Source organism: Heterostelium album (genome assembly GCF_000004825.1).
Source record: "Heterostelium album PN500 unplaced genomic scaffold PPL_scaffold14, whole genome shotgun sequence".
Lineage (NCBI taxonomy): Eukaryota > Evosea > Eumycetozoa > Acytosteliales > Acytosteliaceae > Heterostelium > Heterostelium album.
The window spans coordinates 363,999-376,783 of record NW_008805076.1 but is presented as its reverse complement, the minus strand read 5'-3'; the positions used below and the strand labels follow the sequence as shown (position 1 = coordinate 376,783).

At 28.7% G+C, this 12,785-nt stretch overlaps 4 protein-coding genes and 1 non-coding gene across 5 annotated transcripts; 2 read left to right on the top strand and 3 right to left on the bottom strand.

Annotated features, from left to right (window-relative positions):
- Positions 1–1,838: 1,838 nt before the first annotated feature.
- Positions 1,839–2,538, top strand: PPL_10520 (uncharacterized protein; the record flags this gene model as incomplete). The annotated part of the gene is made up of 2 exons (XM_020581291.1): positions 1,839–1,852; positions 1,878–2,538. The coding sequence occupies 2 exons, from the start codon at positions 1,839–1,841 to the stop codon at positions 2,536–2,538; spliced, it is 675 nt and encodes a 224-aa protein (XP_020428078.1).
- An 82-nt stretch (positions 2,539–2,620) lies between these two features.
- On the bottom strand, positions 2,621–4,291 carry PPL_10519 (ankyrin repeat domain-containing protein; the record flags this gene model as incomplete). The annotated part of the gene is made up of 1 exon (XM_020581290.1): positions 2,621–4,291. The coding sequence occupies one exon, from the start codon at positions 4,289–4,291 to the stop codon at positions 2,621–2,623; it is 1,671 nt and encodes a 556-aa protein (XP_020428077.1).
- Positions 4,292–5,470: 1,179 nt separating this feature from the next.
- Positions 5,471–7,452, bottom strand: PPL_10518 (uncharacterized protein; the record flags this gene model as incomplete). Its single annotated transcript, XM_020581289.1, has 4 exons — positions 5,471–5,871; positions 5,905–6,573; positions 6,633–6,679; positions 7,352–7,452. The coding sequence occupies 4 exons, from the start codon at positions 7,450–7,452 to the stop codon at positions 5,471–5,473; spliced, it is 1,218 nt and encodes a 405-aa protein (XP_020428076.1).
- A 464-nt stretch (positions 7,453–7,916) lies between these two features.
- Positions 7,917–7,988, top strand: PPL_10517. Its single transcript has one exon. It is a non-coding gene; the product is annotated as a tRNA-Ala (tRNA).
- A 1,551-nt stretch (positions 7,989–9,539) lies between these two features.
- Positions 9,540–12,728, bottom strand: PPL_10516 (uncharacterized protein; the record flags this gene model as incomplete). Its single annotated transcript, XM_020581288.1, has 4 exons — positions 9,540–9,571; positions 10,301–10,352; positions 10,787–11,408; positions 12,715–12,728. The coding sequence occupies 4 exons, from the start codon at positions 12,726–12,728 to the stop codon at positions 9,540–9,542; spliced, it is 720 nt and encodes a 239-aa protein (XP_020428075.1).
- Between the last annotated feature and the right edge of the window lie 57 nt (positions 12,729–12,785).

The window sequence follows — 12,785 nt, the reverse complement described above, 5'->3', positions numbered from 1 at the left end:
TTATGTTGTGTTTGTGTTTGTTGTTGGTGTTATTTTATTTTATTTTTATATTTGGTAGTAACTAATAGTTGTGGTTGTGTGTGTGGTGTGGGTTGTGGTATGTCGTTTATTTGTTTGTTGATGATATCCTAAACAATACAAAAAAAATAAAACAAAATAATGATATATAGAGAATTGGAAAAAATGACAAGTTCACACACACACACTTATACACTTACTTAACTAAACTAAACCTGTAGATAGATAGATAGATCCTGAGTATAGCAATAAGCACATAACATAAAATTAAAAAACAAAATAAAAAACAAAACAAAATATAATCTATCTGATCTTGTTAATTAAATTCTTATTTTTTATTATATTTTATTAATTTTTTTTGGTCATTTAACCTTAGGTGACATTGGCAATTTTTGGTGGTATTTTTATTTTTCTAAAAACTCACACAGCACACAATAATATCACCCAAAGTGGGTGTAAAACAAGTGTTTTCGACACTTGCACACACCTGACCATCTATCTAACACAAACATCAGCAATCGATGGTCAGACAATGAATCATTGATTGTATGAATGAATGAAACTATTATTATTATTTATCATTTTCATTATTATAATTTACTGATGATGATGATGTTAATGATGATGAAATTGTATATGACAATAACAAAAATACTATTTACTTCTATAACAACAATAACAACTATTATGAAAAATATATAATTTATTACCTACTCTAATGTTACAATAGTTAATTATAATACAATTGTTATGTTTGTTATTGCTATATATTCTTATATGATTGTTTTCTATATATATATTCTGAATACTGCTGCTTCTTCTTCTTCTATTTTTATTTTATTTTAATCTTAATCTGTTTGTTTTATTTATAACTTTTAGTCAATCTTATCTAAAAATTATTTAAATTATCTCTCTATTTTCAAAAAAGTACTACTAATTAATTTTCTTTTGTCAAACTTAAAAAAAAAAACTTTGCAAAAAATTAAAAAAAAATTTTTAACAAAAATAATAAAATCATACCATTCGAATTAAAGTGCATGTTAAGAGGTGAAAAAAACCAAAAAAATAAAAAAATTTTTGATCAAAAAAAAACACGATTGAATTGAATGCTTATTAAAAAAACCAAACAGCCTAACCCATTTTATGATAAAAAAGTGACTCGGGGATTGAATAATTATTCATGGAACCATAAAAAAATAAATATTTCTGATTTTTTTTTGATTTTTTTATTTCAAACAGATCAAATATTTTGACCTCTTAATTTTTCAAAAAACAGTTTGCTTTTGCCTCATAAGTTTATAAATAATCATTTTTCGATCATTCAAAGATTTGGTTTGATTTTTTCTTTCCATTTGGAAGCAATGAAACTTCATTTTTTTTTAAATATTTATTTAATTAATTTATGTAAAGAAATAACAAAATTAATTATAATTTTGAATGGTTTATTTATATCAATTCTATCTTTTTTTTTAATATATATTATATATGTTTCTATCTTTTATTAAATTTGATCAATTATATTCAATCTTTAGTTTATAAACTACACTGTAACTTTAAATGTAAAAAAATTTAGTTCTCTATTGTCTTTGTTTTGTTGATATCAACTCTTAAACTTTTTAATATTTTATGTTAGGTTTGAATTAATACTATAATACACTTTAATATGTGTTGAGAAATTTTTTTTTTTTTTGTTTAAAAAATAATTCATTTTATTCAAAAACTTTAAGATTTAAGTTTGATGGTTTTAATTCAAAAAAAAAAAATTATATAATTGAAAAAATAAATAAATATTAATAAATGTTCAATTTATTTTTTCAAAAATGATTAAAATTAAGTGTAAAGATAATCAATATTTGAAGAATCAGAAGATACTTTAAATCATATCCATTCTTTGGTCCAGTCCTATCAGGAAATTTTCAAGTAAACAAAGATGAAAATGGAATACTATTGTTAGATCTCGATCCAATTATATTCAATGTTGTTCTTAAATCGACTAAAAGAATGTCATCATTACTCAGATCTTTACCAAAGGATAGAGATATCGGAGAGGTATTTAGAATGATGGATTACCTAATGTTGAAATTGGATGTAGGTGACCAATGGACCCTCAAGGATATTTATTGCCGTCTAAAGGATAATCAAACCTATGTTGATAAGATAGCTAGACACTGCTACGAGACGGTCAAAGGAAATGTACCGGGTGCAATGGATGCCGCCACTGTATTGTATCTAAAGTTGGAGAATAATATGATAGATTGGAGAAACAATACAACAAAGTCTGTGGCTTACAACCTATTTTTATATGTGATATCGCATCCTCGTGTCTTTGGACCGAGAATTCGTCATCACTTGTGGATCAGTATCAAAAACAACTTGTGGTATCGTATCTCCCCGAAGCAACAAGCTGCACTCCCAAAATGGCAACCAAGAAATGATAGACCTGATGATGAAAGTGATTATTCCAAGGAATCGGATTCTGAAGATGATTATTATGGATCATCGGATGATGATTTTTTCTAACCAAATATATGTATTCCACAAACAACTTTTATATTGAAAACAAACAATAAAAACAAGTTATAATAATTGCAATTGATAAAAGCTATAGTTTATGTTTTTTAATAAATCTTAATCTTTGGATGAATGAACCACCATCTATCTCACCATCGTTGGTGAGTAATCTAATGATTGAGTCATGATTGCATCGGATTGCTTTTTTGATTACTTGCTCATGGTCTCCTTCATCGGAATTGAAATGGAGATATTCAACAATAGGATAGGAACCGATATCAGTTGCAATAATCTTGGCATTCTTGCATTTAACACCACCACTTTGATGTAGATACTCTATGGCTTCCAGTTTTTCATGGAAACAAATCTTTTCGATGAGATCTTCAGGTATTGGAATAGAAGGCATATTGTTTTGTAACCATTTGATATTCTCTACTAAACCTGCTCTACTTGCATTGGCATAGGCCTCAGACGAACATCCTTCTGTACGATTTGCATTTAACCACTCCAATGCCTCTGTTGTTTTATAGCCAGCAAAGTAATCCATTGGTTTGATTGAGCATTTCAAATCTGGAATATTGTCATGGAGATAATTAAATGTTTCAAACTGACGGTTCTTGGCGGTTCTCTCGAGGATATCATCGGAGTATCCACTGTCGGTTCTATTTTCATGGATGTATTGTAGCACTTCTAAATGTCCGTTGACAGCTGCGTTTGTCATTGCCTCTCTTGTTCCTCTCACTAAAAGTTTAATGACTTCCAGACACCCGACACTTGCAGCGTTGTCCATAGCATACAATGTACATTCGAAAGGTAGAGACTTTTCAATCATAAATTGCAAAGTCTGAACACTGTCGTCATTGAAAATAACGTTATCAACGATTGTCTTTACTTGATTTTCGAGTGGCGTTTTATCAAAGAGATACTTCAATGTTTCTAATTGGCCATGTGTAATAGCAGTTGAAATGGCTGTGACTGGAATCTCTTCTGTTCGATTCTCCAATAGGAATTTCACAATGTCTAATCTACCGTTCTTTACAGCCACATTGAAACTCTCCTTTGTATATCCTTCGGTGCGATTCTCATGTAGAAATTGTATAATTTGAAGATTACCATTTGCGATTGCATTGTCAAATGCTTTGGTCGTACATCCTTCACTTCTATTGTTGTGTAGAAATTCAACGATTCCCAAACTGTTAGTTGAATCCATAGCGTCGGTTGTGCAGCCATCACTCATATTATTATGAAGATAAACGACCATTGACAACTGACAATGTTTAGCACACAAATCCATTGTATATCTATTGACTAGATTCAAACTGGCGAATCGTTCCTGATGGAAATATTGGAGGATATTGATATGGCCATTTTGAATTCCGGCATTAAGAGGATAAACATAGGCATCTCTTTTGAAATACGGATTCAAATCCTCGGTTGCATTGCATTGATCGATTATCTCTACCAAACCACGCGATGCAGCAGCCCGATGAGATGATCGGAAAGCATGTAGGAAATCTTTCACCAACTCGTTATCATCTTGCTCTTCCTTGACTTTCGAATAGATCTGTTGATATCGTTCTAGATAGTTGTATTTGATCAGCTGTACAGGGTAGCAACCAAGACTATCCCAACTGTAGGTATCACAATCTTTTGAGTATTGTCTTCTATGTATATCTTTGATTGATTTGAATATCAAGTTTCTAACAACCAAAGAACTTAATATATTCTTTAATAATTTACTATTTTCTGATTGCGAATCCATTTTTTTTTTTTGATCATTTTTTTTTTTGTTAAATATTTTTATCAATTTTTATGACTCGTCACCAAACGATCAAAACTTATTAATTTAAATTAATCTCATGATTGTTGTTGGAATTGAAATTTCGATCTAATATTTTTGATTTGTCAATGTATTTTAAGAAATAAGCGATAAATAAGACTAAAAAGTTGTTTTTCAATCAAAGAGATAGGAATAAAAAATCCTCTTTAATTTCAATCACTAAACACAAAACCGAACCTTAGCTAAATTTTCAAACAGTCAACCTCTTATCTTAAGGATTTATAAAGTTTTTGTTAGCCTTAATAAAACAAGAAGTAATCCAAACATTTAAAGAGAAGAGAAATACCGAAGAATCAAGGTATACACTTCCCCCTTGTGTGTTTTTTAATCAAAAATTCATTGAAAAATGTAAAACATTAAAAAACAGACAAAGGGGAAGTGTACCTCTTTTCTTTATCGGTTTATTTTGTTCTTCAAATATGTCCTCTTCTTCTTCTTTATCTTCCTCTTCCTCAAGTTGCTGGGCAATGAAAAAAAAAAAAAATAAAAAAAAGCTTTTGAAAAAAACACAAAGTTTCGCCTATTCAAATAAGCTATGGATTGAACCGTTAGGCATAATACAATTATACAAATATACAAAGATTAGCAAACTATTAATATTGCATTATGCGAAATAAGATTGAGTTTTGTTTGATTGTCGAATGCTCTTGATTGTTTGATCAATGATATGAAATGATTGATATCTATTATTAATATCTGATCTTTTTGATTATATGAAATAGATGACTGTCATCTTGATCTTGATTCCTGTCTGGATGTACTAGTTTTGAGAGTTCGCGAAAACGTTTACTGATGTCTTTTTGTTCACAATGTTCAAACAATCCAAACATCTGATATTATGTATTATCTGGTGTGAAAACATTCTTTCTCAGTCTAGTGTAAGCTTATCACTCATAATAATATATATATATATTCTTGCCTTTGATCTAATTATAGGTTGATCGTTAAATAAAATCTTTTATAAAACTAAAGTTGATTGTTTTGATGTTTGAAAATGAATTGAATAAAAATGAATCATTTTTTGTAATTTTGATTGCCAATTAATGGAAATGATATTACAATATGGTAATATGAATAAAGTAGTAAGATCTATATTGTTGTTTAAATAATGATTAAATCATAAAATGATGGAATAGCTGAATCGGGCACATTTAAAACGAATTGACTACTAGTTATATTATATCCAATCAATGTTAAACCAGCTGGAAGAGGACCTTGGATATCAATAATCAACATATAGATTACATTATCATGAGTTGCTCCAGCATAAAAACCAGATTCATATATTTCCAATATGTCACCAATTCTTATTGAACCTGTTGTTGGGTCAAACGTCATAACTGCAGGTAAACAGTAAGCTGACTTGACAAGTGGTATACCATATGTAACTATCGTACCATCTGGCTGTATGATACCATCAGATAATGAAAATCCTGCTGCTTCATCAGGGAATTTTGATGTAAGATCGAGTGTCTTTGTCATTGTTTCACTATTTAAATCCACTGTAAATAAGTAATTACAACCAGACCATATACCACAATATAATACTGTTGAATCGTCATGACGATCTTTAATTTCATTGTTTTTATCTTTTTCGTAGTTGTTGTTGTTGTTGTTTTCGGCAGTTGATAATAAATCTGGTATTTCTCCAGGGAATCCAACCCATACATAGGTAACTTGTAAAGTGGGATCAATTAATATTTCAGAAATTACCAAACTGGGGTCACTGAAACCAATTTGAGGTAGTGTTACGCTGAAACCTGTTGGTGATCCGTCAGCCAAATTAAATGTCTGTAATTCTGTAATACCATTTCCTTTTGATAGTACAACAAAGAATTGACTCTGATTCGATGATAATTGAGCGGTCTGCCATAAATAGAATGCTGGCTCTGATACGACGGGCAAAGTGAATGTTGATATGATCGAATTTGTTTCTAAATCATAGTGATTCAATGTACAATTATGAAGAGAATTATCTGGCCAAAAATATCCAGAAATGAAAACAATCTTTGGTGGTGTGAGTAGCAAAGTACTAAATACAGAAATTTGTGAGTATGATTCATCATTAACAACAATACTGGCATGACGAGTCAATGGGTTATAAATTGAAACATTTAGTCCCACTGAACCAAAACCTGAAATTAAATAGATTGTTGGGTCAGGATGATAGATCTCAACAACTTTCTCATCGGTAATTCTGATTGCTAATGATAATGATTAAAGTGATAATAGTAGTACTATAAATAGAATAGATAATTTTAACATTGTGTTATGATAGTGATTAGTTGATTTGTGGTACTTTGTTTTACACTGATTTTGAATGAAATAAAATGCAAATTATAAATAGCCATCAATTTATTATCAGATTTTGTTTCTTCCCTCATTTGAATAATTATTAAAATGAGGCCTAGTCACTCCACATCCAAAATATCAGTGTTATTTCATTTTATAGGTTGGGTTTTTTAAATCAATGAATTGCACATTGTTGTTTTAACCTGTGTGCATACGTGTTATTTCATTTTTGGGTTTTTTTTGCACAGCTTTTTTGGTATTCTCTCATTATTTTGAAAAATGCACACAAAAGCTATGCCAAATTTTTTGGGGAGGCATAAAATCGTGAGTTAAGAATCTTTCTTGGATTCTTCAAGAAGATTTTATTTTTGTAGTTGAAAATACAAATTGTAAAAGAATAAAAAATAAAAATAAGTGAAATACGTAGATTAATCTATTCTACCATGTATACCCCTTTTATTTTTAAAAGTTTTACATTTTCAAAATTTATATCAAAATATTATTTTTTTTTTTTTTGTTGAAGTATTCACATATCTTGAAGAATACTCAAATGGATTTTATTGATTGGTTTGAGATGGTTTGGAATGGTTAATTGCTTAGTATTGAGATGGTTTGAGGTTGTTTGGATTGGCTTGGCTAATTCCTTAGCCTGAGATGTTGAGATTGTTTGGATTGGTTAATTGCAGATACAGCACAGGTTTTGGTTTTGGCTCCATCGGTTCGGCGTTCTCGGTAAATGGGAAACTTTTCCTTGGTGTTCTTGTATAGGTGAATCTAAGAACTTTGGTCATCCAATTGTTCTATCGGAGTGCAAGCGCGGGCATGTAGGTCTCCACTCCTCATGGTTAGCATCTAAGCAGGTTCAGCAAACTCCTGCCAGTAAGAAGCGTCGCTACCAGTTGGCCAAGCTGGATACACGTTCGCGTATCTTAACATAACAGACCTGGGAAGAAAAAGAGGTAGAAAAGGGGAGAAAAAAGAAAAAAGATTAAAATTCAAAAATAAAAGAAAGGAGTGGGTTTGAGTGCGAAAAACCACTTTACTAAAAAAAAGTTATTAAAAAACTTAGTAAGAGAGAAAAGAGCACAAAGTATTTAAAAAACCACCACCTTTAGACTCCTAATACAAATAAATACAGATAGATGCACGACAGAATTTAGAAGCGGAGTCAAAATATTATAATTTTGTTGATTCAACACAGAAATATATATCTTTATATCAAAATATTTTTTATAATAGATCAAAAACACAGAATGGGGAAGTGGTATACATGGTAGAACGCTAGCTTTGCATGCTTGAAAACCGGGATCGATACCCGGCTTCTCCACAAAACAATTTAATAAAAACTCTTACCGCATGCGGAAAGAATTTAATAATTTTAAAAATGTTTTGTAAGGTTCATGATTTTGTATTTTTTTTTTTTCAGTCACCCATTACACCAAATTAATCGATGCCAATTACCACATTGTCTTTTGTTCATCAACACGCAACTACTGTTAAATCTATTATAAGGTTAATATCAATACCTGCAATTTGTTGACTGATCATGAGTCAACAAATCTATTTTTGCAAAAAAAAAAAAAAAAAAAAAAAAAAAAAAATCTATTCTATCCTAATATTACTCAACTTATTAATTAATAATAACTATAACAATAATAATAATAATAACAATAATATTTCATTGGCTATTTCTCACGACCTGTGTGAGAATGTATATAATTTAAAACACTAACTACACCTGATCATGAGTCAACAAAACTTTTTTTAATTAATAATAACAACAATAATAATAATAATAATAATAACATTTTATTGGCTATATTTCTCACGGCCTGTGTGAGAATGTAAATATAATATTAAACACGAACTAGCAGGTTAATATCAATACCTGCAATTTGTTGACTGATCATGAGTCAACAAATCTTTTTTTGCAAAAAAAAAAAAAAAAAAAAAGTTTTTGTCAATAGAATCTCTCTTGAGACATCCAACTTAGTAATGATGCGCAACCATGTGTGGATATTCAACAGATTCCTACTATCGTCTTCTGATTCTTCCAATGTTTGTTAATATACTACCTCAAATCCAATGCAGATCTATCACCTGGCCATATCTCAATCTATGCTACACTCTGTGGCACCAATTGGCAGTTCATCTCAAGCATATGGACAACACAATCAGATATGCAAGCCTATTCTGATTGATGGTCTACCACCCACTCTGAAGCAAATCTACGACCACCTATTGATCATCAAACATGGCATTCCGCCACTAACTGATGATCCGTTCCAACTATCTCTACCACCAACCAAATTCGACTACTGATCTTACGAGAGTATCTTCACCATGTATCGCTTATCAAATACCAGCGTGGACGAAACACTATCTTCCGGTTCTTCTCTCGTTCGCTTCCTGGCTTGGCTTACAACAAAAACAAAGAATGTGCACTGTGCTTCACATTCTTCTCTGACCCATATTTCCATTCATTCTTTAATTGTCGAGCAGTTATGCACAGATTCAATCTTAACACCATTCTTGAATGCTTACATCTTTCCGATGGTCAACGATTCGATTGGACTATGGAAGATGCGTATCAGTTGGTTAGAAGAAAGGACAACATCACTACTCTGGCTTCACTTGTCTTTCATCAAATGGAAATTCTATTGTAAATCCTATTTTGGCGGTACTCCTCTCCACGAAAACAACCTACTATCTAACGAATCTATAATAAATGAATATATACAGCACATATCAGTAGTGAAATTAATTTTAAATAACAGTATCAGAAACTTACAATCCAAACTTAAATAACCAGTAACCACTCAAATGTCAGCCAACTATTATTTCCTCTTCTTCATTTCTTCATTTTCAATTAACCAATTCAATAATCAGTATTCTCATCAACTTTATAATCTATAAAATAACAAAAACTAAAATAATTCTATGGTTTAACTAAAAAAAAAATCAAAACCATCGCTAATTCTATCTCCCAAGGAGTCACTGTCGATTGCTCTGCCATGACGCGTAAATTTAAATCTGATTGGAATCTAAATCCTTCCAACTACGTGACACCACATTAAAGTGCTGTGATACTGTTCATCAACACTCAACTACTGTTAAATCTATTCTATCCTAACCCTAATCTCAACTTATTAATTAATAATAACTATAAACAATAATAATAATAATAACAATAATATTTCATTGGCTATTTCTCACGACCTGTGTGAGAATGTATATAATTTAAAACACTAACTACACCTGATCATGAGTCAACAAAACTTTTTTTGATAAAAAAAAAAAAAAAAAAATTTACGTTAGATACGATCAATAAGATATGGACAGCAACTGGGGTAACTGAATTAGTTGGCTAATACCATATCTAAAAATAGATTCTCTATCTTGTTAAGGATACAAAAAAAACAAATAATAAAAAGTGATTGTTCTAAAATTAACATTTTAGAATTATAATAACCAAATCAACTTACACTTCAATAATTTATTAAGAATTCAACTATCACAATTCAAACAGTTTATGGACACGATTTCAAATAACTTAAATTAATAATCCAGCTGTTTAACAATAATTAAATATATTAGAATAATATCAACATTCAGTGAATCAACAAAATATCAATCTACCAAAGTTAACATAATGAAATAACCAACAAGTTAATCTACAATGAATACCAAACTAGTTAATCAAGAACAGATTTCTGAGATTGGGCAACTGCACTGGTCGAAGAAATCCAACAGTATAAATACCATGGAAATCCATTATCGAAATTAATTAATTATTCAACATTATTCAACATTACCAAATATTATTCTTATCTTCAAATTGTAAAATAAATAAACTATTATCTTTAAATATTATACTGTAAATTATATCTCTAAACTTTATTACATTCATAAAATCTATATTCTTTGTACCAAAACTATTCCTAAAGTAATTCCTAATCTTATATCAAAGTTGTAAGTATTATATTTATATGTTTATATGTATTTTATAATATGATATTATTACCATTGTAAAATAACAGTAATCGTAATTGGGTAAAAGGAAATCATTTATTTACATAATAAGGATTCAATTTAATTTGCTGGTATTTTGTATTAATCCATTACAAAAAGTGTTTGTTTATTGAAACTTTCCAAAATGTTCAACAAAGTTTTGATATCTTGTAAAATGAGACTCTTGTATTGACCTTTTATGTAATTGCTAGCAATATTTTGTAAATAATCCGAGGTAAGTGATGAACCATCTTCACATGTTGTAGGATGACATTCATTTAAATGTAAATCTTTGAGATCCAAAATGGTTTGATATAAGTTGTTGTTCCAACCAACATTACTCATTAAGTTACTCCAATTTGTTTTGAAAGATTTATCGCTTTTTAATAAGCTGAACATGACATACAAGGTATTAATTCTTGTATTATCTCCAAGAATATGTTTGCAAATTGCCTTTTCTATTTGTCTGCCTAACTCTCCAAGAAGAAGTTTATCAGAGAAGTTCTTTCTTGTTGCTTTGAGTTGATCTATTTGCGTTTGAAGGTTTTCTACTTTCAAAGATAAATCATCTATAGTGCTAATGTGTTTCTTGATATCTTCTTCTAATCTATCTATATGTTTTTTGTTATCTTCAATTACCTTGATATATTTATCTTTCCAGTCTTCACTTTCCTTTTCAAATCTTGTAATGGTAGTTGTGATATCGATTAAAGCTTTTGATGTATTCATGATTATTCTTAATAATTGAAAATATAGAAATATTAACAGAAAATAATAATAATTTCACGCAGTTGTGGGTAAAAGACAACAAAATATTATTAGAGAAAAAAAATAGTAAAAATTTTCAACTCCCGAAGTATACTCTTATCTGATTTGCGATAACCCTATTTTATTTTTTAAAACAATTTCTTTAGATAAAAAACTTTATTTTTTTTAATAACATCTGATAATGTATGGTTATAGCAATCAAATTTATTGAAATAGTCATCATCTAGATATATATATATCTTAATCCTATTTATTGATTTTTAAGAAAATAAATTTAAATCTATAAAAACAAAAAGTATTTTATTCCTTCATAAATATTGCACAAATAAAATTAAATATTTTTGTTTGTTTTTATTTTTTTTTTTAAAAAAGTTAAAAGTCTCAATGTTTTTATAAATACTAATCATTTTCAAAGATCTATACTCCAATATATTTGTTACTTTCTAAAACAAATAAATGAATATGTTTCTGATGATTTGATACCTCTGTCCTGTTTCTCAGATTTTTGCTCTACATTAATGATCACATAAAGTTAAAACTTAAATCTTTACAAAATATTTAATTATACTTATTATTATTTGAATATTATTCGTATTTGAAAATATGGATATTCAAAATAATTTCCACTTAAATATTTTATTTCTTTTTTTGGACAATATAATAGATTAATGAATTTTCCAATTTTATTCATATTTTGGATAGATACTATGGCAATGAAATATACACCATTATCCAGATATACTCATCCAGATATAAATAAATTGAGAACTGCAATAGAATAGAAAAATATGAAATCAGATTCTGAAAATCATAAAACAAGTAAAATATTAATCAAAATAGATTATATTAATATAATCTTTATATTTAAAATGAATTGTTTAATATTTTTAAAATACACAGTTAAATTGGAATAATGTAAAATTGATCATAAATAAAAATTTTATTTAACATTTTATTTAATTTAAAGAATAATAAATTTAAATATCTAGTTGAATTAATATTATAACAAAATGTTTTTGATTTTTTTTAGAAAACAATAGCTCCAAGTATTAAATTTTCAAAAAAACAATTACAATTAATATTTAAATAAAGTAATTACTTAACTACTTAGGCTTTGGATGTAATTTGCTCTGTTTCTTGCATGTTTTAATGATATCATTCATTAATTTCAAAAGCTTCACCACATGACAGGCTTTGAAAAGATATGGTTTCTTCATACAATAAGTATCTTTTCATGATTTTGAAAAGGTCATCTTTTTGTAGCATTAAAATACAAAAACCTAGACATTTTTTAAAAGTTTTTTTTACAAATTGAGGTAAAATTAGAAGACATTCTTTGTTTGTT